The 25,167-nt window shown below is 35.0% G+C and overlaps 3 protein-coding genes across 4 annotated transcripts in view; 2 read left to right on the forward strand and 1 right to left on the reverse strand.

Annotated features, from left to right (window-relative positions):
* Positions 1 to 4,110: 4,110 nt before the first annotated feature.
* On the forward strand, positions 4,111 to 6,659 carry LOC306876163 (neuromedin-S-like; the record flags this gene model as incomplete). Its single annotated transcript, XM_079427144.1, has 5 exons — positions 4,111 to 4,173; positions 4,912 to 4,992; positions 5,067 to 5,120; positions 5,205 to 5,270; positions 6,534 to 6,659. 5 exons carry the CDS (start codon positions 4,111 to 4,113, stop codon positions 6,657 to 6,659), a joined length of 390 nt encoding a protein of 129 aa, XP_079283270.1.
* A 672-nt stretch (positions 6,660 to 7,331) lies between these two features.
* Positions 7,332 to 11,584, reverse strand: LOC306876141 (phosducin-like protein 3). 2 transcript variants are annotated; one of them, XR_013784804.1, is made up of 7 exons: positions 11,294 to 11,357; positions 10,897 to 11,014; positions 10,727 to 10,817; positions 9,507 to 9,650; positions 8,473 to 8,681; positions 7,908 to 8,211; positions 7,385 to 7,609 (listed from the first exon to the last, which is right to left on the reverse strand). XR_013784804.1 is itself a non-coding variant. In XM_079427109.1 (6 exons), the coding sequence occupies exons 1-6, from the start codon at positions 11,297 to 11,299 to the stop codon at positions 8,066 to 8,068; spliced, it is 714 nt and encodes a 237-aa protein (XP_079283235.1). In that variant the 5' UTR covers positions 11,300 to 11,584; the 3' UTR covers positions 7,332 to 8,065. The 2 variants fall into 2 exon arrangements, 1 of the variants encoding a protein (XP_079283235.1); XM_079427109.1 differs by having other exon boundaries at positions 7,332 to 8,211; positions 11,294 to 11,584.
* Positions 11,585 to 12,741: 1,157 nt separating this feature from the next.
* LOC306876142 (TBC1 domain family member 8-like) overlaps positions 12,742 to 25,167 on the forward strand; it is a 32,708-nt gene continuing 20,282 nt past the window's right edge. Inside the window, exons 1-5 of the mRNA XM_079427110.1 lie at positions 12,742 to 13,264; positions 18,600 to 18,710; positions 20,856 to 20,974; positions 21,050 to 21,278; positions 22,463 to 22,703. Of these exons, the coding sequence (XP_079283236.1) occupies positions 13,138 to 13,264; positions 18,600 to 18,710; positions 20,856 to 20,974; positions 21,050 to 21,278; positions 22,463 to 22,703 (827 nt within the window). The 5' untranslated portion in view covers positions 12,742 to 13,137. The remainder of the gene's footprint in view (positions 13,265 to 18,599; positions 18,711 to 20,855; positions 20,975 to 21,049; positions 21,279 to 22,462; positions 22,704 to 25,167) is intronic.

A 25,167-nucleotide genomic window follows, 5' to 3' on the forward strand; every position in this document is an offset into this window, starting at 1 on the left:
TTGCACAGTGTATAAAAATGTTAGATTTTTGGTAAAATACTGGGAATGTCCTTTTACTGCTTTTTGGTGTGAATTATATGGTGCACTCTTAAAAAACAAAGGGTTTTCACTAAATTGTAATAACCATTAATCTGACATTAGTTTACAGTAAGATTACATGCATGCAATGTTAAATCATTTGTAGTTTTTTATCTTAAAATGGCATGATGGGTAGTAACTGATTACATGTAATCTGGATTACATAATCAAATCTAGATTAGTCATTTTAGGTAATGTATTCTGACTATTTACGGATTACTTTTAGATTACCTTTGACCTAACTTGTTTATAGATCTAAATGGGATTATTGTCATAGAAAAAAAGAAAATATGACCATTAACTAACATCAGAGAGCATGCAAATGTGTTGTTAAGTTATTTAAAATATTCATTTAAAATCTGAGGGGTACTTCAAATAAGTATTTTAGGTTTCAGGGGATTTACAGAAAAAAAAAAGTTTGTGAATCCCCCGCATCACATAAACAAACATTAATAAACATGAAAACAGCAGTGACATGGGCAAAGTCTTCCAGGTTTCAAATATATTTGTTAGTTATACATCAGCAACGTTTAGTAACTTGTGTAATTATTCATTCGTTCATTGTGTAATTATTCCCAGTTTGGGAAACCTATAGTGTAATGTTTAATGCACTTCTTGATGTGGATAACAAAGAACAGAAAATATTTTCTCATGAGATAGGTCAAAAGAAATCTAAAGCTAATCAAAAAGTAGTCAGAATACATTTCCTAATATATGTAATAATCCAACAGATTACGTTACTAACTACAATTTCCGTTATGTAATTTGTAATCAGTAAAGGACAACAATTTGTGAGTAATGTACCCAGCACTGCTTAGAGTTTACAAATTAACACATTTTTACTGTACCATTTTTATAAATATGTAAAAATACAGACTTTTTTGTTTTTAAAGTGTACACACCGGGGGAATAGGGTACATTTTTAAACCTTACTTTTCCAGTTGATTGATTACATTAAGAATTGCCAGCATTTTTTGTAGGTTTTCTGACGTTTAAATATACATATTAAATATGATTAAATCTAATTTGCATACATTTCCAGCACATAACATTGGATAAAGCCAGGTTCATAATTCTGGTTTAATTTTGTTGTCATATTAGTGTTAAAAGCTCTTCTAGAGGAGGATTTTGGATTTAGTTCCATAAATCAGAAAATACCGTCAACAGACAGAAAACAAACACATTTCCAGCATGTTTTTAGGAGTGAAATGTGCTATAAATCAGTGTGAATGAAATACAAACAAACCTTCAGAATATAGAGAGGAATAAAACTGTAAAGTTCAGTGTTTGTAAGAGAAAAACTCTTTAAAGATTGAAATCTACAGACGCAAATAGAGAAAGATACACTTTAATGTGTATTCTGGATGTTTTCTCTCCACTAGTCTGAAAGAAAACATGATATAGAAGAAAAATCTCAAAACTGACCAGTGCAGGAAAAAAATGACTGCATTGATATGTGTTTATATATCACAACAACATCTAATATGTTTTTATCTACAAATAGATAAAGAAAAAACTAGAAGAACACATTCTAGTTATTGTCCCGAGCATCGATCCCTTTAACTCACTACAGCCTGTCTTTAAGTTATTAACTCTATAAATCTCTGAAAGCAGACACACAAATGAATGATGCCAACTAATAAAACACAATTATGAATATGTCCACAATCCTCTGCTCGATGACGGTTAGCTGAAGGTCTCTGGTGCACAGGAGGCAAGGAGTGAAGCTCTGTGGAAATGGAAAAAGGTGAATGTCACATGGGTCTGGAGCCGGTAACACCGTAATAATCCACCGTGTAATTCCTTACTGATGCATCAGAGACAAGGAACCTGTGTGTCACCGGTCACAGAAAGGCCCGGGTCGTCTGTGACAGATGAACCAGCTCCAGTAGCGTGATGAATCCACACATTATTCTAATCTTGATTTCAGAGTGATTTGTGCCGCTGGTCCAAGCTGGACATCACTGCAGGGATTGATTGAGTCTGAAACAGGTGCATGACTTATTCCTCCTCAGTGAGGCTTTACTGCTTATATATAGTCTCAGTCATTTCCTTTGTGCCTTCCTAATATTTTTCAAGTCAAATGGATGAACAACAGACTTTTAAATTTAGACACTGAACTCCCTGCAATTTAATAGACGAGTAAACAGAATAAAAAACAGAAGCGTCATGTTCCCAAGTGGAAAGCTACACGGTTGTTGTGGGTTAAAGAATGCTTGAAAATGATCAAAAGTGATGATAAAGACATTTATCATGTTACAAAAGATTTCTATTTCAGATTAATGTTGTTCTTCTGATCTTTATTCATCAAAGAAACCTGAAAAGATTCTACTCAGCTGTTTTCAACATAATAATAATAATAATAATAAATGTTTTTGAGCAGCAAATCAGAATATTAGAATGATTTCTGAAGAATCATGTGACTGAAGTAATGATGCTAAAAATTCAGCTTTGATCACAGAAATAAATGACATTAAAATATATTCAAATAGAAAGCAGATATTTTAAATAGTACAAATATTTCTAAATGTTACTGTTTTTGCTGTATGCTCTCGTACACACGCAGGCTTGATGAACAGAAGAGACTTCTTTAAAAAACATAAAAAAATATTACTGTTGAAAAACTGTTGAGCGGTGGTGTATCTGAAGTCATTAATAACTGCATCACTGGTTAGATATTTACAGCTAATCTACAAAAATCAACAAAAAAATTAACCCTGTATAAACAACATTATGAGAACGTATATCAAATAAAGTTAAGTAATAAAATAAAGTTAAGTTATAAAATAAATAAATATAAGTTATAAGACTATTCCATAAACATTGCTTTAATAATGTTTTGCCTTAACATTTATATAACTTAAAAATAAAAAAAGAGCAATAATTCAATAATTTAAAGTGCTTTACATAAAAAGGACTTCACAATTATCATAACAGATGACTGAGAAATAACATGAATAATACAAAGTAAAAATGAAAGCATAAAAACTGAAAGTTCAGAGAACATACATTGAGAAATAATGTTTTAATAACTTATAACTTAGAGCATGTATTGTCAGCTGGGTTGTGTGTAATCTGTGGCACTACGCTTGTGTTCTGACGTAGTTTCGTGGGGTTCGAGGCCTAATTAAGAGTTGGACCCCACATAATTGGCTCCTCTGAGCGTGCTCTGGTAACGATGCTCTGGGGAGCGGATCTCGCTGCTGATTGGTCGGCTGCTCTGAGAGACTTCATCCCTCCTGCATCAGCACCAGTTCACTTCACTAGTTCCAGCGGCGCTCACTAATCGAACTAGTCCAGAGATGATGGGCAGCGCGTGTCTCTTCTGCTCTCTCGTGTGCTTCATCAGCTTCTTCTGTTCATCTGTCCGTGAGTAACTCAGCTCTCATTTAGCAGAGTTACTCTCTAAAAACATCTGGAACAATAGGGCACAATATACTGTAGAATTTGAAGGAAGTTTTCCGTATGTATTCTTTACAGGTGTTTTACCAGAATTTAGAATTTCACACTTGCATTGTGTTTTAGAGCTCACAGAAATGTCTGTGAAATGAATGAATAATGTTGTGTGTAATGAGCTGCCAGCTGTTATTTACAGGGTAGTTTATAAGTTATGCGACTCTAAAATTATAATGTTAATGTGTTAACATGAGCAAAACGTCCTTAATATGACAGATGATTGAGAAATAAAATAAAAAATGTGTTATAAACGGCTAATTTGTGCATAATTCCTATTGAAATTCAAGAATAATTTAGAATGAACCCTTAAGGATACTAGAGGAATCAAATAAAATGGATAAATTGAATATATTCAGAAACTCGACTATTTTGAGCTGAATGAATGCATAGAGTTTCAAACAGAAAGCTTTTATTTTGGGGTCCTACTGGCTCTATTGTTTTTATCATCAGTCTTTCATCTAAAACTAGCATCTGAGTATCTAAACACTTCTATAATTCAGCATTTTGCTGAAATCCTTTTTAAAAGAGTCCCTTAAGAATCATTTGTGTGTGTGTGTGTGTTTGGTTTTTGTATTTATGATTGCAGAAAGCTATCCGAGTCCACTGACAGATTGTGACGATTATGGAAATTATATTCAGGTATGAGAAGATCTATCTATCCTTACAGTGATGATAAAAGTTTGTAATAATTAATTGTTTTCAAAAATGATAAATGACACTGAAGACTGGAGTAATGATGCTGAAAATACAGATTTGATCACAGAAATAAATTACAGTTTAACACATATTCACATAGAAAACAGATATTTTACATTCTAATAATATTTCACTGTTTTGCTGTATTTTTTAAGTCAAATAAATGCAGCCTTAGTGAGCAGAAATTACTTCTTTCAGTAAAATATCCTAATTATTCAAAACTTTTGACCACCAATATTTGTGACCCTGCAGTCATCAGTAACACAGGTATATCTGTAGCAATAGCCAACAATACATTGTATGGATCAAAATATATATACATTTCTCTTTTATGCCAAAAATCATTAGGATATTAAGATCATGTTCCATGAAGATATTTAGTAAATTTCCTACTGTAAATATATCAAAACTTAATTTTTGATTAGTAATATGCATTGCTAAGAACTTCATTTGAACAACTTTAAAGGAGATTTTCTCAATATTTAGATTTTTTTGCTCCCTCAGATTCCAGATTTTCTAATAGTTGTATCTCAGACAAATATTGTCCTATCATAACAAACCATACATCAATGGAAAGATTATTTATTCTCAATTTCACAAAATTGACCCGTGTGACTGGTTTTGTGGTCCAGGGTCACACATCAGGGTGTGTGTGTGTGTGTGTGTGTGTGTGTGTTTCAGGGCTCGGCTCTGTTAAGCTCTCTGTGTGGTGTGGAGTGGAGGAATCAGGATCAGGAGCAGATCCAGAATGTCTTCAAGAGGGTAAGATCTCACAAACACATCAGATATCAGTCTGTAGACGTTCTGACAGCGCTGACGTCTCTTCTGCTCTTCAGTTTCTCTTTCATTATTCTAAAGCACACAACTCCGTGGGCTCAGTGGAGAGAGAGGTAGGCATGAAGAGCTCATCTCACTGGATCTGATATCTGCATGTTTCCTGGTGTGTGTCTGATATGTGAATGTTTGCTTTTCAGTCTCATTCGGTTCATCCGCTCATGCGTCTCTCGCCCAAACTCTCTCTGCGCAGGAAGAAACAGCAGGTGTGGAAGTGATTTTCCTTCTGTTCTTGTTATTGATCGGTCAGTTAAAGGTGTGAAGGCTGGAGATCAGAACTATATCAAACACAGCCCTGCATCTTCAAACCAACACAAAAACACATCAATCAGAGAAAAACATTCTATCTTTCAGATGATATATATATATATATATGTATCAGCTTTAATGCACATCAAAATAACAAAAGCAGTCAAATGCTAAAAGTTTTAGTTTAACTGACAAAAATTATTGTTCAAAATGCATAATTTAACTGGAAAGGACTGGATAAATGTGTTAGAAACTCATTTAATGTCAAATAATTTACATAATTTATACATAAATCAGATTTTCATTTTCTAAAATCAGTGTTATTTTAGTATCATATTGAGAAACTATTCTAGATTTTATTCACATTTTTTTTTTATCATTTCTGTTGTCGTTTTAATTTTAATGTTTTAGTAATTTTTTTGATCATTTGTATTAGTTTTTGTTTTATTTAAATATGCCCACATCGTTTTTATATATTTTTTCATTTGAGTTTTAGTTATTTTAGTGGACTTAAAAACTTGCTTCTCTGCTCATGTTGGCATTTTCTTCCATAGCATGTGTCTGTGGTGTTTTTCTGCTGATTAATGGAGAATACCAGACTTCTTCTTCATCACACAAATGATTCTCAAAAGCAAAAATGCTAGAAACAGCCCATATTTATTGAGAAAGCGTGACATGAAACAGCAGAACAGACCCTGTTTTGGGCTCAGCAGGCAGAATCAGGTGCAAGCATGCACTGGGTTGGATTGAGCACAGTGCTGTTATTCAGTTATTACTGCAGTGTTTGTGAATAACGCTTGTGTTTCTCTCAGAGAAGCTGAAGAAGGTTTGCGGCTCGTCTGGACGACGCATTCGAGGTGTGTTCATGTATCAGAACACACACATACAGCTCATTTAATACACTGTAAAGATGATGTGACTTTGGCAACATGTTTTTCCATTACTTTAACTCTAATGTTTCAATTTTAATGTTTTCATTTTTTTAAATATATTAAAAAAAAATTATTATTTTTATTTAATGTTTAATTATTTTATTTAAACCAATTTCAACTTAATTTTTTAAGTTACATATGATTCATCTACATTTTAATAAGTCAGTTGAACATAATTGAATAACCTGATATGAGCCAGTTTGATTATATTTAAAAATCAAGGCAACTAAACTGATGTTTTTAAGTTGAAGTACTCACAAAAGAATTGAGATAAATGCTTGTTCACAGAAGTTTCCAGAGCTTTTGGAGAGTGTTTTCTGTGATAGAGTGCAGCCGGATGAGAAACGAGCTGGAGTCGCTCAGATGCTGAGCTTGTTAGATGTGACTGAAGTCAGTGTGAAACAGCGCACCTAACCCAGTGTTTTCCTCTCTCCAGACCTCCTCTGCTCATATCTGGGACTCTGAAACCTGTTCAAGCTGCTTCAGTGCTTCTGTCCAGCTACAAAAACCACCAGATTTCATTAAAAGCTCTTTTTGCCTGCTGACGGTTTCTGTATTATTGCTACATCAGACACAGTTCAGAATCAGAACGCCTGGATGATGTTCAACGCTGAAAGGAAATTGCCCTAAATATGCCTTAATAATATGAGTGTAAGGTGTGTTTGGTGGCTGAGAGTGAATGGAACTAACCACAGAAGACACTCTTCTGCGTTTCTGCACGAGTTCAACATCTCATCAATTAAAACATCTTAAAGCAGAACAGAAAGTCATGGCATTAAATGTTGCATGCAATATATCTCGGTCTTCTTTCCGATCTAAACATCCTAAAATCAAGAGACATTTACTGGAGATGCAAATTTAACCTGCAAAGTCTTGTCTTATGTGAATCTGTTCAAAATGAAGCGAGTTGATCATTAAAACAAGAACACATCTCTGTCGGTGGGGAATGAAAACTTTAGTAGATTTTAGTTCTTGTTTTGATCAATTTCTGATAAAACAATCCTTATTTTGCTTCTCCAGTAAATGTTTTGATTTGATGGAAAACTAAGAAATCCTGAGGAAGAACAGCACTTTTTGGGTGTGATTAGTTGTTTCCATATTCTAGTGTTTATATGCAGAGATATTCACACCAGAGTTCTGTCGAATGAAAAAGATCTGTAGGAGGTTGTATTTCCAAACTTTTAAGCATTCCTAATACAAGACATTTACATTTATAGACCATATTGATGTATGGCGTTCATTTCAATTTATTCCTTACATTTTTTTTTTGCTTGATCTTATAAAATATTAAATTGGCCTTCATCAAACCTGCAGAACTCCTGGCAAACACACAGTAAAACACTCAAATCAAGAGGTTTTTAGTGCTGCCAAACGATTAATCGCATCCAAAATAAATGTTTTTGGTTACATTATATATGTATATATAAATACACACAGTATATCATTTGAAAATATTTATGTTTATACATTTATATATTCATATATAAACACATTTTTTCTTAAATATATACTGAATGTGTGTGCGTTTATATATACAATTTAAATATACAGTGTACACACATTTATTATGTAAACAAAAACCTTTATTTTGGATGGGATTAATCATTTGGCAGCACTAGTTTTTATATAATAAATGGCATCAAGTGTTGAACGGACAAAGGCTGTGTTGTTATAAATCTTCTATAAAAGAAAGCGATGTAAATGTGGCATTTCTGGTTAATAGTTCATGTGACGATGGCTGGTTTAAAATGTTTCGGGGCAGTTTGTCTCCGCTCTCTGGAGATTGAGACTCTGTCCAGCTGTGATGTGATATAAAGACATCAGTCCTCGTCTTCATCTTCATCATCTCTCGGGTGCGGTGCGGAGCAGCGGATGGACGTCAGCAGCTGATCCTGGATCTGTTTCCTGGGGTTCTCCTCCAGATCCGTCTTCACCGCTCCAGATTCAGACAAACGCCACTCCAGCTCTGAACAAACCAACAAGATTCACTTATATATTTATAGATATATAGGCTACACACACACACACACACACACACACAAATATAAGTTATGTCTTCTGTCTGAATCATTTTTGGTTTGACTCTATAAGTGCACATCACTAAAATAAATAAAGAGCTGCATGAATGAATAAATGTAAAACTCTTGAAAGAGCTACTCTTTGAGAAGTATTGTGTGTCAATAATCAAACAGTGATTCTGAGAGAGAGAGACTGGTTCTGTTCTGACCGTCACAGGTGAGGTTCATTCCTCCGAACACCAGCGGCCCGATCAACTGCGCCTTCATCTCGCCCTCGTGATAGACGAAGAGAGTGGGCAGGTTGCGGTCGGGGTAGTTGGGAATGCAGGTGTTGGAGATGGACTTCAGGAACTTGGTTTGAGGGAACTTCCGGGCCAGCTGAGACAGATGCTGGTTTATCAGAGAACACAGCGGGATCCTGAGCCAGGAAAACACATTCAGCTGTCAGATACTGTTACCTCTCCTACAGAAGAGTCCACAATACACCACTACATACACATTTATTGATATTAGAATATGTCCAGCAGGGTTCTATGAAGGGACACTAGCAGACAAATGTTTCTGAACTGTAAGGTTTTTAATGTTATTTAAAGAAGTCTCTTCTGCTCACCAAGCCTGCATTTATTTGATCCAAAATACATCAAAAGCAGTAATATTGTGAAATGTTTACTATTTTAAATAACTGTTTTCTATGTGAATATGTGTTAAACTGTAATGTATTTCTGTGATCTGCAGCTGTATTTTCAGCATCATTACTCCAGTCTTCAGTGTCACATGATCTTCAGAAATCATAATAATATACTGATGTACTGCTCAACAAACATTTCTGATTATTATCAATGTTGAACACAGTTGAGCACATTTCTTTCAGGATTCTTTGATGAACAGAAAGATCCAAGGATCAGCGTTTATCTGAAATAAAAAGCTTTTGTAACATTATACACGATACCCTTCAAAAGCTTGCAGTCAGTGATTTTTATTTTTAAGGGGGAGAAATTGTAGAAATTAATACTTAATCATGCAATTGTATTATTTGAGTGCCAATAAGGTCAAAAATAGCAATAAATTAATTTTCTGATGTGTATTTACGGTTTTGCCCTTTTTAGGGTTAAGTGTAAGCGTATAAAAGGTTTGATTTTAGGATGAACCCAAGCTACTAGATGTGTTTTGTCACTGCTATGCTGCAATACACATCTTCATCAAGCTCTTTTTCTCACAGCATGCAGTGATTGGAGAGTCTCACCCCTGTTTGTAGAGATGCAGCACCACCCAGATCCCTGCTCCGGCTTTATTGACCTCCTGCACATAATCCTGCCCCGAGATCTCGTTCACCTCCCCAAACACGCTCTTCATCTGATGGGCTTTCCACTCCGCCAGCCTCTTCTGTCTGCCGCAGACAAAACATCATGCTTAAACTAGACATGCGTCGTGTTTCTGCATCTCTGCAGTGGAGAAGCCATTATAGGCCGTTAAACAGATGCAAGAACAGAAGGATCAGATTATAATCAGTATGCAAATTAATGCAAGAATGAAGGCATAACACTGCAACTCATTTCCAGGCATAAACATTCAATCAGTGTCTATATAGTCAGATTCAGTTTTAATTTTCAAATCTCAATCATAATGTCTGCTATAACGCTTATCTTTTCATAAAAAATTGCAACCAAAGATAAATGCTTAATAGTCAAATTGGTAGTTTGAGTGTTTTAATGCATCATACTTTGTGTTCAATGAATAGGTAAATATTATATCTGTGTCTACGATTATTCATGAGATCATACCATGTATTATATATATCACAATTATAATTATTAAAAATACTTTTAATGTATTATATGTAAAGACTTTCCAACTTTAATCTTGAATTTAAGTAAAAACAAAGCTAGACTGAAATTAGCCACAATTTGTTTCTGAATTAATTACAGAAATTTAATACAGAACAAAACATTGAACAATTTTAGTTTTATATATATATATATATGTGTGTGTGTGTGTGTGAAGAGTTTATTTGCAAAAAACTTTTTTTATTTGAAAAAATAATGCTTTTTATTATGTTATCATGTTTTTATTGTGGGAGTTAGCTGTATTTTTTAGTTATTTCTTAACCTAATCAAAATAACCCAACTGCAGTTTGATTGATTAATTATGATGCACAATGAAAAAAAAAGAAAATTGTTAAAAATGTAGTTTTTGCAAATTAACTCTTCATATATATATATATATATATACACATTAAAATAAACTATGACATTATATTTTAAATATAATAAGAAATTATCGAATTAATTAATATAATGAAATGACAGAAATATTAATACCACAATTTTGTTCATATTTATCTTTGGATTTTCACAATGTAATCTTGAATATCTGAAGAATAAACTTGACAAAAAGCAAAGCTGGCCTGTTGTTCTGGATGAAGAGTGTTATTAGTTGGTCAGTGACTGATGAAGAGCTCTGTACCTGTACATCTCCATGGCCAGCTCATCTTCCTCACCAAACTCGTCTTCATTCTCCTCCAGCTCCTCCAGAGTCATGCTGTCGTACGTCTTCACTGCAGAACAACACAATATACATCAGCTCCTCTGCCACACAGCCATACACCGCTGCTGCTGCACAGGATCGTGACCCACCGACAGACTGCGTCTGATGAAGCTGCTCCTCCTCTTCCTCCTCCGCCGGGGCTTCTTTGGGAGGAAGGATGCCCTTCTTCCTGAGGATGTCGTTCCACTCGGTGTCTGCGTTCGGATCCTACATCCAGAGCACAAAAACATCATCAAACACACGATAACCTGTCAATTTACTGAAACAAGGCTTTCACTAATAATCATATCACAGTGCCTCTCCAGGAAACACCAACAAATCACCAAAACAAGCTCAATTCCGACCGTTTTCAGCTGCTAGTAAAGACTAACGACACTAAACTGAACTACCATCACACACAGGCGATGAAACACGGATCAAACAACACTTCAGCTGCGGCAGAACGCGAATCAAACTATAATAGAGTAAGTTTTAAAAGACACAAACCTGCATGTCTGAGCTCTCTGTGTGAATCACAGCCTACTCTCACTGCACCGGAAACAGAATGAGCGCCGCTCAAACCCTTCCGGCCGAACACCGTAACGACAAATAACAAAACACCCACCTTTTGATGCTTTTTATCAATAAATCGGCTGAGAAATCAAAACGGAGGCTTTAGCGTCACGACAAAAACGCATACCTACATGAGATGAGTAATGCGAACTTTTAAAGTCCAGCGGACGAGAAGCGCGTGGGACGATTATTAGTGTTGCACCGGTTTCCGGCGTGTTTCTGAATGTCCATATATGGTGTTGTAGCGCAGCGCACGTGAGCCCAGACGCGCTGTCAATCAAATGACGCAACAGGCGTGACACACCGACGCTGTCTAATAGAAATACCACTGTTTTATTATTAATGTTCTTATTAACCAAAATCATATACAAGCAGGAAAATAATAACAAATCAAATCTCGATAAACATAAGGATTTTAAAATATTAATGGAAGAGAACAAAAGGAGAAAGAAAATATACATCTTAGAATTTCTGGCAAAAGAGTTAAAAACAAACATGAATAGAACTTTATCACATTATTTACATCCTTCATGCAGCTGTAGTTCAGAAGTATCTTTCTCATAATGTTTACTAAATGCTGAAATATTATGTTCTCTAAATGTTTTTACCAAGAAAAATAAATAAAAATACATTAAAAATCTGGACGTTTTGAATATTAAGTGAAGATTCTGAAATAATTTCTTCATAACTCTATTCATAACGTGAGCAACATGTTGTTAGAGCATATTTAAATGTATATTTATGTGAGCTTTATATTATATTGATTATATTATATTGTAAATCAATCGATGTAACGATGCTTTAAAATCATTTACTGTTATCTTTGTTTTGCTTTATGTCTCATTTCTCAGATCTAAAGCACGTTACTTTATTGTTTCTTAATTTATTATTTTTTCAAACTTATTTAAATGTAAAAATTGTATTGATATAATTTATTTGTACTTATTTAAACGGTCTATGTTCTTCTTTCTCTTGTGTTATATATAACCTATTTCTGTTTTAAAAGGAGATATTTTAAGATTTGTGAATAAGAAATTATGTTATTATATATAATAAGTGAATTTATAATATACTTATATTTTAAATTGAACTAAAACATCTTTTCTCTGAGTTGCAATTCAGTATTTTTATTATTTTTTAATAAAAAATGGCAAATAAGCAGAATAATAGTGTATAAATACAATCGTGGACATTTAGTTTGCTGATTACTTGCATGTATACATTTGAATACAATATAATTATTCTTATAAATATACTAAAATTAATAATTTTGGGCGCGTTATCGATCACTGATTAATCCTATAAAGCCCCACCCCTCTCTCTCAAGCCCCGCCCCCACCGACAGAGCGCGAATGATTGACAGGCAGTGGCGTCTTCTGATTGGAGGAGCGGCTGTCACTCACAGAGACAGGTGTGTAATTCTCGGTAGCGAAAGTTTATTTGCGATATTAAAATCTACGTTCCGCCGCTCGAACACGACGGTAGGCTTTTATTTCACCTCAGCACATGTATAATTACTTTTCAAAAACATCTGCACGAATCAGTGATAAAAACAAGCGTCGGTTGATTGCTGTCGGTCAGCGAAACTCCCGCCGATGGGAAGAAGCGGTTATTCGTGAGGAAAACTGCAGGCGGTGAAATGAAGCTTCCTTCGCCGGAACCGCGAGCAGGAAAGGCTGGAAAAGCGGAAATAAACAGTCGCTGAACGAGGAACTGCAGTTATGGGCGGAATAGGAGACTAGTGCGGACTAGAAAGAAGAAGCCGAGCTAGAGTGAGGATGTGGATCACTCCTGAAGAAGTCGCGCTGAAAAACGCGCTCAAGCTCTGGGTAACCGACAGATCCAACGATTATTTCCTGCTGCAGCACCGACGAGGACACGGACACACCGGGGGAAGCATCACAGGTGAGTCCCCGCATCACACTCCCACGAGCCTGGATCCGCTCTCGGCTAAAGCTGGGAACTAGAGCTGAAGTCAGTCTCTGCTGGGAGTTTCCTTCACAACAAACACTCAGAAGAGCTTCAGATGAAGAACACAGAACAAAACAAGCCTGTAAACACCCCTCTCCTCTCAGAATAACAGAGTGCTGTTTCCCCCAGAATTTCTCGCAAAAGCTCTTTATTATGACTGGATCTGAAGTGTGTTTTCCTGGAGTTTGTGGGTCACCGGGTTTAGTTAGCTCTAATTAACATGAGCTAATGAAGCTCAAAGATCAGCTTGTACTTTCAGTTTGATGCTTGTGTTACTAACAGACTTTAATCACTGACGCTTTGCTCTTTCTGATGTTTAATATGAATGTATTGTTGTGTTTTGAGGTATCTGTAGTCTATAAAGTCTGGTCTGTCAGAAACTACTGAACTGATTGTGTTTATAATCTGAACCAATCACTGTATGATGCTGAGATTGATGAGGGATTGATTCTGTAAATCTATACTAGCTCATTTCACAAACTGGATTAATCAGGATCAGCACAATTAACCAGTCTTCTGTTTAATAAACTAATCACACACATCTATAACCAGCCGGACAACCTCTTTTGCATGACATTATTTATTTTTTACTGTAGCTATATATTTATTAGTCCTTCATTTTTATTTCATATATATATATATATATATATATATATATATATATATATATATATATATATATATAAATAAATAAAATAAAATGTATATAAATGAATATATATTTTTTAATTATTTTAATATAATTTTAAGCTATAAACCTATTAAATAAAATTATTAGTTATTTAGTTTAATAGTTAACACACAAATTTATTTTTATTTAATACGTCAAGTTTATACATATACATATTTGTGTGTGTATGTATTAGGCCTAACTATAGCTTAGTTTACATGATACCTTTTGATCTATTGAGTCACAGAATCATGTTTTCAGCAGTGTTTGTGACTTTTATAGTGTTTTTATGGATGTAATGATTTTCTAGAAGCAGTAAGTCACTTGAGTTGTTGTATAGTTATAGAGTCTCGTCGCTCTGCTCTGTTTTGTGTTTAACAAGCACTCTTAAGATGTCTCTATGTCCGATTGCTTAGGAGCCGCTTCTGTGACTCTCATGGTGTATTGTTTTATTTATAAATACAGATTTGATGTAATATCTCTATCAGAGTTATTTGAGTTATAAGTGAATCTGTTAGTGTCATGAGTCTGAAACTCTTCCTCATAGATCTGATCAGGTCTGGACAGTAAAGGGTAGCTTTACCCTGAGTGTGTGTGTGTGTGGGACTCGTTCCAGGAGAGCCGGTTATTTGTCTTCTCCTCTTTCTCTGTCTGTGTTGTGTGTTCAGGATCAGGAAGGCAAACATCAGACTCTTATCGTCTCCTGCTGAGCGTTTCCAGACTCTCCTGTACTGAATGTGTTTGCCGTGACCTGGATGATAGAAATGTGATCTTGTGCTGCTCTGATGAATGTTCAGCAGATTTGAGCATGTTTGATTGGCTGCTAGTCAGATTATATCATCAGAAGTGATCTTAATTAATAACCATGCGTGTGATTTTACTGTGTGTGTGAAACAGTCTGATCTTCCATGAAACATCTCTCTAAAGATCTCGCTTTTCCAGAACAGATGAGCTCAGCGAGTCCATTTTCTAGCTCTGTACTCTTGGCTCATTTGTGTCTTTAACTTCAGAGTTAAATTAAATTTGAGCAATCAGAAAACATGTCTAATTAATTGAAATCATAAAAACACATACAATTTAACAACAATCTATTAATAGTTTCCAAATTTATTCCCCCTCAAATTCCTTTTTTTTTTTTTTTTTTTTTCTGGATTTTAATTTTAATGGTGTAATTAAATTGTATTAATCAAAACGCATGTCTAAGCAATACAACTTAACAATTAATAAAATTAATAAGAGGGCCCTATGAAATGCTTTATTTTTTTATAAATACTTTCTTGTCCGTTTTATTTTTTCACAACTTCTAATTTCTCATTTTTACATTTTCTGGATTCCATGTTAATGATTAAATTAAATTGTACCAATCAAAAAGCATGTCTTATTAATTGAAATCATGAATACTTACACAATTTATCAACGATTTATTAAAGTTTCCACATTCAAGTCCCCCCTCCAAAAAAAAAATTCCCCAAAATGTACTTTTTTCTGGATTCTGTTTCAATGGTTTAATTCAATTTTAATAAAAAACATGTCTATAGTTGAATCATTACCAGAAGAGAAATGAAAAGCCCTATGAGATTAGGGCTGCGTGATGCATTGTTTCAGCATTGATATCGTGATGTGCGCATGTGTAATAGTCACATCGGCGTGATGCAGGGCAAAACATATACATATTTTTGTGTTTGATTCAAAAGGAGAAGAAGAACTTGCACTGTTCTATATTTGCCTGATATGAAGTAATTAATTCTGATTAAGCATTAATTAATTCTGACTCCTGCAAAATATAAATATCTAAACATAAAACATATAAAGTGTTATTCATATATTGCACAAAAGCAACAACTAATATAACATAAAATGATTAACATGCGCAAGCATAGGCAGAGTTTCTGTTTATAACACGTGTTTAAAGCATTGAGCAACAATCAGTCATATATCTGTCTGGAAAACAATGGCGCAGTGCTATAAATTGTGCACAAATCCTCTCATTATAACACACGACATGTAGACCTTGTGATGGATTCATTATGCATATGTCATTGTGTTATAACGAAGCTTTATGGGACTCTTGTTGTCGTCTCTAGACTGCACTTCTTCATTCACAAATGAGCTCCCTTATTTTAGGGTAAGAAGCAACATCCATTATTAATATTATAACATATTACATTCTTGATTTGCCTGAACTGATGGTGAATAAGGCGAGTCAAATAGTGTATTAAACAACCAAAAATAAGGCAAAAGGTCATTTTATTATACTTTATTATATATATTTTATATGAAGATGCCTACAAAATCACTCCAATTATTCTTGAATTATTATTTAATTTGAGCAGTTCAAGACATCTGATGAACATTCCTGTATTTCTATACATCGCAGAAAAAAAGATCGCAGTGTCAGTTTTTTTCCAAAATCGTGCAGTCCTATATGAAATGTTTTTTAACAAATTCTGTTTTAATGAGTATGTTACATTTTAGCAATCAAAAGGCATGTCTAATTAATAAAAGCCATAAAAATATATACAATTTAACTATTTATTAAAAGTTTTTAAATTCTATTTTTTCTTTTTCTAAGGAGAATCATTTGAGATAAAGCCAACACTGAATTAAAAAGCTATGAACTGTTGTGAGCAATGAATGATGTGTGTCTGTGTCATTTGAGCTCAGTTCAGTTTGTGTTCAGTCTGATCTGCTCTAACAGACGCTGTTGTTATTCCACACAAGAGCTTCTGCTTCTCTATCGCTGGAGGAAATGCATTAGTGTGAATTGAATTAGATTAGAGAGATCAGGGGGTCTGTGATGAACGTTACGAGTCTTCTTCATTCGCTCTGGAACAGCTGCTGTCATTGATGGCACTGAAACGCTTCTGCTTTTCTTTCCTTTCAGCAGGAGGATACTGTAAAAAAATCTATAATATTTTATTTAAAATAAATATAGAGTTGTTAGGACCCTATGAAATAATTTTTATTATACACATATAAGCAAGAGCATTAAGCATGTCTCATTAATTGAAATCACAAAACTACAATTAAGTTATTGTTTTTTATTAAAAAGGAGATTTAATGTTTCAAAAGCAGTATTCTTGTGATTTTTAATAATATTCACACACGCACACACACAGACAGACAGACAGTTTGGTTAAGTGTACAGCATACTTTTGATTTATTCATTCAAAATAAGCCAAATTCTGTAATATTCTGCATTATACTGTAAATTCCATTTTTGTGACTGGATTCACTGAAACCAAAGGTCTTTATGAACCAAACCAGCCAACTTCACAACATTTGATTCAAGCAAACAAAGACAAGACTGCATCAAATCACTATCAGTGATTATATAAAACTATTGAATACGTCACTGGCTCTAAGAATAAACACAATGATATTCACCGATTCAAAGTTTTATTAAAAGAATCAGCTCATCCGAATCACATGATCTTTTGTGCAGCTCAATAGAAAGATGTGTTTTCATGAAGCTGATGGTAGTTCTCTCTAGAATGATCTGCATGCTTTCAGGTTTCTGCATAGAGAATAAACGTGTTTTACTTCAGGAAAGCCAAGCTTTACTCTGTTATCTGTTGAGGTTTGTTTCAGAACACCTGTAAACATCTGTAGTGCTTCAGTGATCAGCGTTGTGTGTCTGTCCTGTGCTCAGAGAATGTGGTGTTGATTTGGCTGACTGCAGCTTGAATAGGAAAGTGAAACTTTCTCATGATGCTAATGTTAAAGCAGGTCATACGAGGTGTGGTGTAATAATAACTCATGCCCCTAAACACACATTCATCAACAATACCGCAGTGCTGAATAAAATATCAATACTATTGCCTGATATCAGTCATGCTTCTGGAGGATTTTTTGCTTGTTTAATTTAGTTAGTTTAGATTCCTATGAAATCTTTTATATTTTCACAAATTCTGTTTATATAAATTCACAATTATTATTTTTTTTTCATATTTAATTTTTCTGTATTACATTTTTATGGTTAAATTAAATTTTAGTAATCAAAATCATGCCTAATTAATTGAATCATGAAACGTATACAATTTACCAACAATTTAAGTACCCAAATGTTTATTAAAAGTTTATTTTTCCCAAATTCCTGTTTTGATTAATTGATTTGATTTTGTTGTTGTTGTTTAATGGTTAAGCATGTCTAATTAATTGAAATCATGAAAATTGTTATTTATTAAAAGTTCCCAAATTCATGTTTCCTGTTTTATTTTTTCTGGATTTTGTTTTAGTAGTTTAATTACATTTTCAATCAATTGAATTAATAAAACTTTAACAATTTAATAATTTATTAACAGTTTTGCAATAATAGTGCCCTAAGATTTCTTTTTTTTTCCCAGAAATACTGTTTTGTCTGTTTTAATTATTCTGAATTTATTGTTCTGTCACATCACTGTGCAAAAATATAAAGTGTTGTAATATAACATAATATTACCTTTTGATTTATTTAGCCAAATTCTGCTAAATTGTGTGAAATTACACAGTAAATTCCATTTTTATGACTGAATTCTATGATTCTGTCCACGTAAGTTGTCAGTGATTTCATGTGATGTGATTTATTCAGTGTTGTGTGTGTGTGTGTGTGTGTTGCAGGTTTGCTGGTGGGAGCGTTGGACACCGTGTTGGACTCGAATGCGCGCGCGGCCCCGTTCAGGATCGTTCTGCATGTTCCGGGGTCACAGGTCAGCTGGGTCATAGCCAGCGGTGAGAGCTCGTGTTCAGTGTGTTTGCATCTCTCACACTCGTGTGACACTCTCTCTTCATAAACACTAGTGTGTCACGCCGTCACTCGCTCGTGTGTGTCACAGTATTATCTGTGTGTTTTATGTTCTGTTTCCTTTTAAATTTTTCTGTATTCCATTTGAATGGTTAAATTCAATTTTAGTAATCAAAAAATAAATCTAATTAATTAAAATCATGAAATTTATATAATTTATTAAAAGTTCCCAAATTCAGTTTTGTTTTTCTCAAATTCCTGTTTTATTTTTCTGTTTAATTATATATAAATGATCAAAAAGCATGTCTAATTGATTGTATTCAAAAAAATCTAACAATTTATATATATTTATTAAAAACTTTTCTTCCCTTAATAGTGCCCTAAGAAATAATGCTTTTTCTTCTTCAGATTTTTTTCCCCCTTTTAATATTTTTGGATTCAATTTAATGGTTAAGTTATCAGAAAACATGTCTAATTAATTAAAGTCATTACACTTTTGCAATTCATAGGGGTGGGAGAAAAAATCGATTCACCTAACTATCGCGATCCTTTTTAAAACAATTTAAAAATTGATTGGTTTACCTCAGAATCGACCTCAGTGCTTTGTAATTCCAACAGAGAGGGAAATGTATAGGTGTGTGTTGGACTTGATCGGTGTATGACATGAAAGCACCGCGAGAGCGATTCGAAAGCATGCGGAGCGGTCATTTGCCGTGTCCAAACACCCACATTTGCAGTCTTGGCCACTTGAGAGCGTGTGTAAGTGCGCAAGACTGTCCCAGGTCTTAAAAACGGCAAAGCTCTGGAGCGGTATTCAAGGCTAAGCGTATCCCATCATGCATCATTTAATTAGAAGCACCACAAATTAAAATTGTCATATACTACTGAACAGACATTTAGAAGATGATTTTGAAATGCAAAGTATTTAAAATTAAAATAAAGCTATGTAAACACTTGCATTTTTACGACACTCTGTGTGTCCCATCAGGTGATGAAAAATTCAACACACACTTGTGGTCTTCATCCTCAGTTGACCACTTGGCCCAAATACAGGAAATACGTCATTTAAGTAGTCAAGTGGTAAAGTGCAAAGACCGCAAGTGTGGGTATTTGGACAAGACCGTTATATATAGATCAGTGTGAGCCGTCTGCTCTCTGTAGGTCTCGTGGTGCTTTGATGTCATGCAGTGATTGTTCTGCGTGCGCAGTGCCGCTGCATTACATGACGTGGTATACGTTTAAAGCCTGCACGAGAAAGCAAAACCATGACAGAAGCAGAGGATCAAACCTCTTTCTTTCTGCACCTTCACGTTTTGAATCCCAAGTGTGGAAACAGTTTGGATTTTACACACTGCCGGGAAAACATGACTAAACATGACTAAAACCGTATGCTAGTAACATAGCACTTTATTTTATTTCAGAAAGTATTTTTTCTGCTCATTTTGTTGAACGTTTGACTATTATATTCATGTGTAAATTCAGGGTTTTGGTACTTTTTTTGGTACTAGTTTCATGGTTCAAGGTACTATAAATATACACAGTGTATGTCAATGCTCCTGAAATAAAAGCTCAGAAAGATGTGATGCATTGTTTTTGTTAATATCTCATCATATACAGTCTCTTTTAAGGGTATAATCAACTATTTTCCATTGTCTAGTCTTTAATAAGCAAACAAAAATCACAATAAATTGTAATATCGAATCACAATAGTGACTGCTAAGATGTGTGTGGTTGTTGTTTTTTGCTGACAGTCTGTATATTAAGTGTATTATTCAACTTTTTCCCATAGTTTAGAGTTAAAAACAAAAATCACAACACACAGTAATATCGAATCGCATACTTGTAGAATCAAAATTCTTTAAAAAATCAAAATACATATCGTATCGGCAGCCAAGTATCGTGACAGTATCGACTCGGGAGGTAGGTCTATCGTCCCATCCCTACTAATTCATAGGTTTTTTGTTTTTTTTAATGATAATAGGGCCCTATGAAATGTTTCTTTTTTCAGAAATGATGTGTTGTCAGCTTTAATTTTTTAATAATTTTATAAGTTCATTATCAAAATGCTGGCAATCAAATAAAGGCATAAAACATTAAGAATTGAATGAAGTTATTATCTGTGTGTGCTACAGGAGCCACGATAGAGGAGGTGCAGAAACACTGGAAATGGCTGGATCAGAACCTGCTGCCGTACATGGCCGTGTTTGAGAATAAAGAAGACGCTGCCAGTTTTGTACAGGGCAAAGTGAAGGTACAGCCTCCCTAAAGACTCACACAAACATGACATTCAGTTCGGACTCTAAATCTCTCTGTATTTTTGATGTAGGGTTTAATTGCGGAGGAGGTTTTGGGCGGCCAGGCTGCTCGGGAGGATGATCCGGCACGCTTCCGGGAAGATCTGGCGCGGTTCGAGCAGCGCTTCGGCCTCCCTCAGCGAGAGAAACTGGTGACGCATTACTCCTGCTGCTGCTGGAAGGGTCGAGTACCACGCCAGGGCTCACTGTACCTCACCACCAACCACATCGCCTTCTACTCCTTCCTACTGGGCAAAGAGGGTGAGAAATCAAATCATTAGGGATGCACCGAATGTTTGGCCGAAAATAGCAAAAAAGCTTGTTTGAAAACAAGAGAAAAGACCGGATAAATTGTACCAAACTATGACGTGATCAAATAGAGGCGTGCACTAATGCAGCAAACATGTGAGCAGTGTGGAAGCATTTAAAAGTGTCCGAGAAAGACGTAAAAATCATTACAAGCACCGACAGCGAGAGACTGTTTAGCACTGCATCTCATGTCTCTGATGAGAAGAGGAAGGCTGGTTACTGTATGATGACTGAAATCGAGAAATGGCCTTAAACAATTAAATAAACTGCAGAATGTTATGTTTTCTAATACAAGCACGAATTGCATGTATACAGACAGCAATGACACGCTCGTTAGCCAGGGTTCAGAGTCCAAAAGAGTAAAATCTGCACTGAAACAGTGATACTAATCAGCTGCTCAGTCACATTTTATGAATTTTTACAAGGCATGTGACAGTGTGATGCATGCCACAAACATCTTCCCAAATTCATAATGAGACTCATTCATACTGTAAATCTGCTGTTGTCAACCAAAAGAAGCACTGAGTTTTGTACTGTTGTTCTGTAAAATAAAATAAAGAAAGACAATAATAATGATAATAATAATTACAACAGCTCTATTAATACATTTATTATAACATTCACACATAGTGTTCAAATTGGGATCTGGAATATTTTCTAATGTTTTAAATTAAAGAAGTCTCTTCTGCTCGGCTGCATTTATTTGTACAGTAAAAATACACGCCGGATTCAAGAAGGGGGTCTCAAAAATGGCCAAAAAATACTATTTTACTAACTTATTAATTTTAAGTTAAATTGTGCTTTGTTGATGCACTGTCTGCTAGAATGTTAAAAATGTTCAGTGTTAAGTAAATATTTTTAAATTGTTGTTTTGTAATAAATTTTTTTCTTTGAAAAGCAAGACAAAACAGGAAAAAGCACATTTTGGTTATTTAATCTATGCAATGATGAAAAAAATTGGGGAAAACATGAAAAACCGTGTTTGGTATTGGGACTTTGGCCTTCCACCCAGTTCGGTTTCGGCCAAGAATTTTCATTCCGGTGCATCTCTAGACATAATGAATGAAATGCTCTGATTTGACCCCTGGCATCTTTGTGGCGCGTGTGTAACTCATGCGTGGTGTTTTTGCGCTCAGTGAAGCTGTTAGTCCCGTGGGCTGAAGTGACGCGGCTGGAACGTGTGTCGGTGGGTTTGCTGACGGACGTGATCCGTGTTCACACCAGACGGAAACAGAGGGATTTCTCCATGTTTCTGAACGTGGACGAGGTGATGAGGGTCATGTGTCAGCTGGCTGATATCGCCCTCCGCAGGCTGCTGGACAGCGGTGGACTCACGCTCGACCAGTCGCTGCTGGAGTCCATCAACATCACCAAGAGGTGAACGTCTGCTTCATATCCACATCTGCAATAACAACTACATCTGCCTCACATCTACGTTTAATCACATCTATATCTGCATTCACCTCTGTATCACATCTATCTTCATCACATCTGCAATCACATTCACCTCTGTCGTCACATCTACATTACATCTGCTTCACATATACATGTGTAATCACATTCTGACATCTACAAGCGTACAAAATCAGCAGGGGATCAAATCATTTTTTCCCCACTGTATGTATTGCAATCACATCTACATGAGCAATCATATCTAAATCACATGTATATCCACAAACACATCTACATCTGCAATCAAATCTGCATCTGTGTCACGTCTACATCAGATCTGTATCTGCATGACATCTGTGTGCAGGGTTCCCACACTTCTTCAAAGGACTTGAAAACAAACATAGGTCCTTGAAAGTGCTTGAATTTGAAAATAAATTTGAAATAAATTTTGTTTATGGTGCTATTTCAAAAACTGTCCTATATGTGCTGTCAAAGACAGAACGAAACCACACTAATGATTTGGGGGGGTCGGGGGCTGTAGCACGAAAAAAACTTAGCGTGTGTGTTGATGCACAGCCTAGAGCCCTTTTTTAAAGTTTTCTTAAGCCCACTCCCGCTGAATTTCTGACCGTTACTGCCCACTCCCACAATGTATGTGTCCCGCTAACATTCTAATATTGTATATAATTCTCCACATCAGGGAGCCGCTATATGCCGGGTATTGAAATTGCATTTGAATGAGCTCTTGCTGTTCACGTTCACTTTCGATTTCGCGATCACGCACACTCTGTGTAAAGTGATGCATAATTGCTAATGCAGCTTAGTGAAAAATGTTTACAGTTTAAAAGCAAATAGAAAGCCCTATTTTTAATTTATTTTCTTTATATATATTTATTTATTTTTTGCAGATTTGCACATGTACAAGGTTTAAAATATTTTGAGCAGTTGTATGTTTGTGCACCTGCATTACAATAAAAGGATTTACAAAATAATTTTGACTTGAGTTTTTTTTTAATAATGAGTAGCATCTCTTTTTAATGTTAACAGGTTTTACTGTGTTATTACAACACTTGACCACTTTTTATTAATTTAAAAACTTAGAAATTCTTTCAAATTTAAATCTTGTAAAAGAAGTTTGATGCATATTTTATCAATATTTTAGAAATTGTATTTGAATATTACCAGTACTGACTTCAATGGATTTCATTAAATTCCTTTGAACATGACTGCTCAAACTGGTCTAAATTTATGAAACCTACGCATTCAAAGTGAAATGTTAAGTACTGTAAGGTCTTTCATGACACTACATATGCTGCGGTGTGAATTTGATAGGTGCTTGATATAAAATAAATGGTGCTTAAAGTCCTTGAATATGGTGTTCATGGAAGAGTGGGAACCCTGTGCATGACATCTCTTGTAATAAAGTAAGATATAATTTATGAATCATCTGTTTTATTGGCCTCATTGAATATCTCTTGCTTTCTGTCCAGTCAATCATCAGCAGGGATTTGCTTCTTATATACTTCCTTCCCTAAAGGGGAAGTTCATGTACGAGAAAGACAGTGAAAGCAAGTAAAGCAGAACAGAGAACAACCGTCTGCAGTATATAGAGATGATGTTTGTGAATCAAATTACGACAGCTTTATAGCAGCAGCTGCATTAGAGCTGTTAGTGGCTGTAAGCGCAGCAGTCATGAGTGTGTGGCTTGTGTTTGCATGTAAACTCATGCTGGTGCTGTAGGCTGTGTGATGGGTGTGAAAACTGCATTTGCATGTGTATTTATAGAGCAGTGGGTTTGCTCTCTGCTGCTTTGATGTTCAGAATCTTTCACCTATTTCCGATCTGCAAATAAACAGCAGTGCTACTGATGCTAATGGTCAGATCTGCAGAAGTTTTTAGCATTATCATGTGGTCTGGTGCATGAACATGTTTGTGTGTCAGGGTTCGTACAAGGTCCTTGAAGTACTTGAATTTGATTTTTTGAAATTTAAGGCCTTGAAAACAGCCATATTTATAAAAAGGTACTTGAAAGTTTAAAAGGCAGTGTATGAAATTGGTGTTAATTTTTTTTTTTTAGACAAAAACAATCTTTTCTCGCTAAATTAACGACGCAGCGCGTCTAAAGCCACTTCACACACGCGATATTACTCCTTGAGGTTAAAAGTGGTCTCGCGATATCAGTATAAAGTTGAGTTTGTGTAAAATCTTTGATGGTGCCTGCATTATATTGTTCAGTCTTATATTGCATGTGCTGTTTGTTTGGGTTTCATTTGGGAACGTGTATAAATTCTTCCCCTTTAGAAACCCATGCCAGCACAGGAGAATACATCGACATATTTCTATATGCGATTTGTTGTACATCGCGATTCAAAATAAAAGTTCAAACCCTCGCTCTGAGTTTGCATGTGACCAAATATTACAATTATATGGATTTAAACGTTGTTGAATC

The sequence above is a fragment of the Barbus barbus genome, assembly GCF_936440315.1.
Source record: "Barbus barbus genome assembly, chromosome: 10".
Lineage (NCBI taxonomy): Eukaryota > Metazoa > Chordata > Actinopteri > Cypriniformes > Cyprinidae > Barbus > Barbus barbus.

Coding starts and splice junctions, on each gene's coding strand:
- LOC306876141 (XM_079427109.1), bottom strand. Junction 10,818..10,896: donor TCATCAGACGCAGTCTGTCG/GTGGGTCACGAT, acceptor GTTGTTCTGCAG/TGAAGACGTACGACAGCATG. Junction 9,651..10,726: donor CTGGCCATGGAGATGTACAG/GTACAGAGCTCT, acceptor TGTCTGCGGCAG/ACAGAAGAGGCTGGCGGAGT.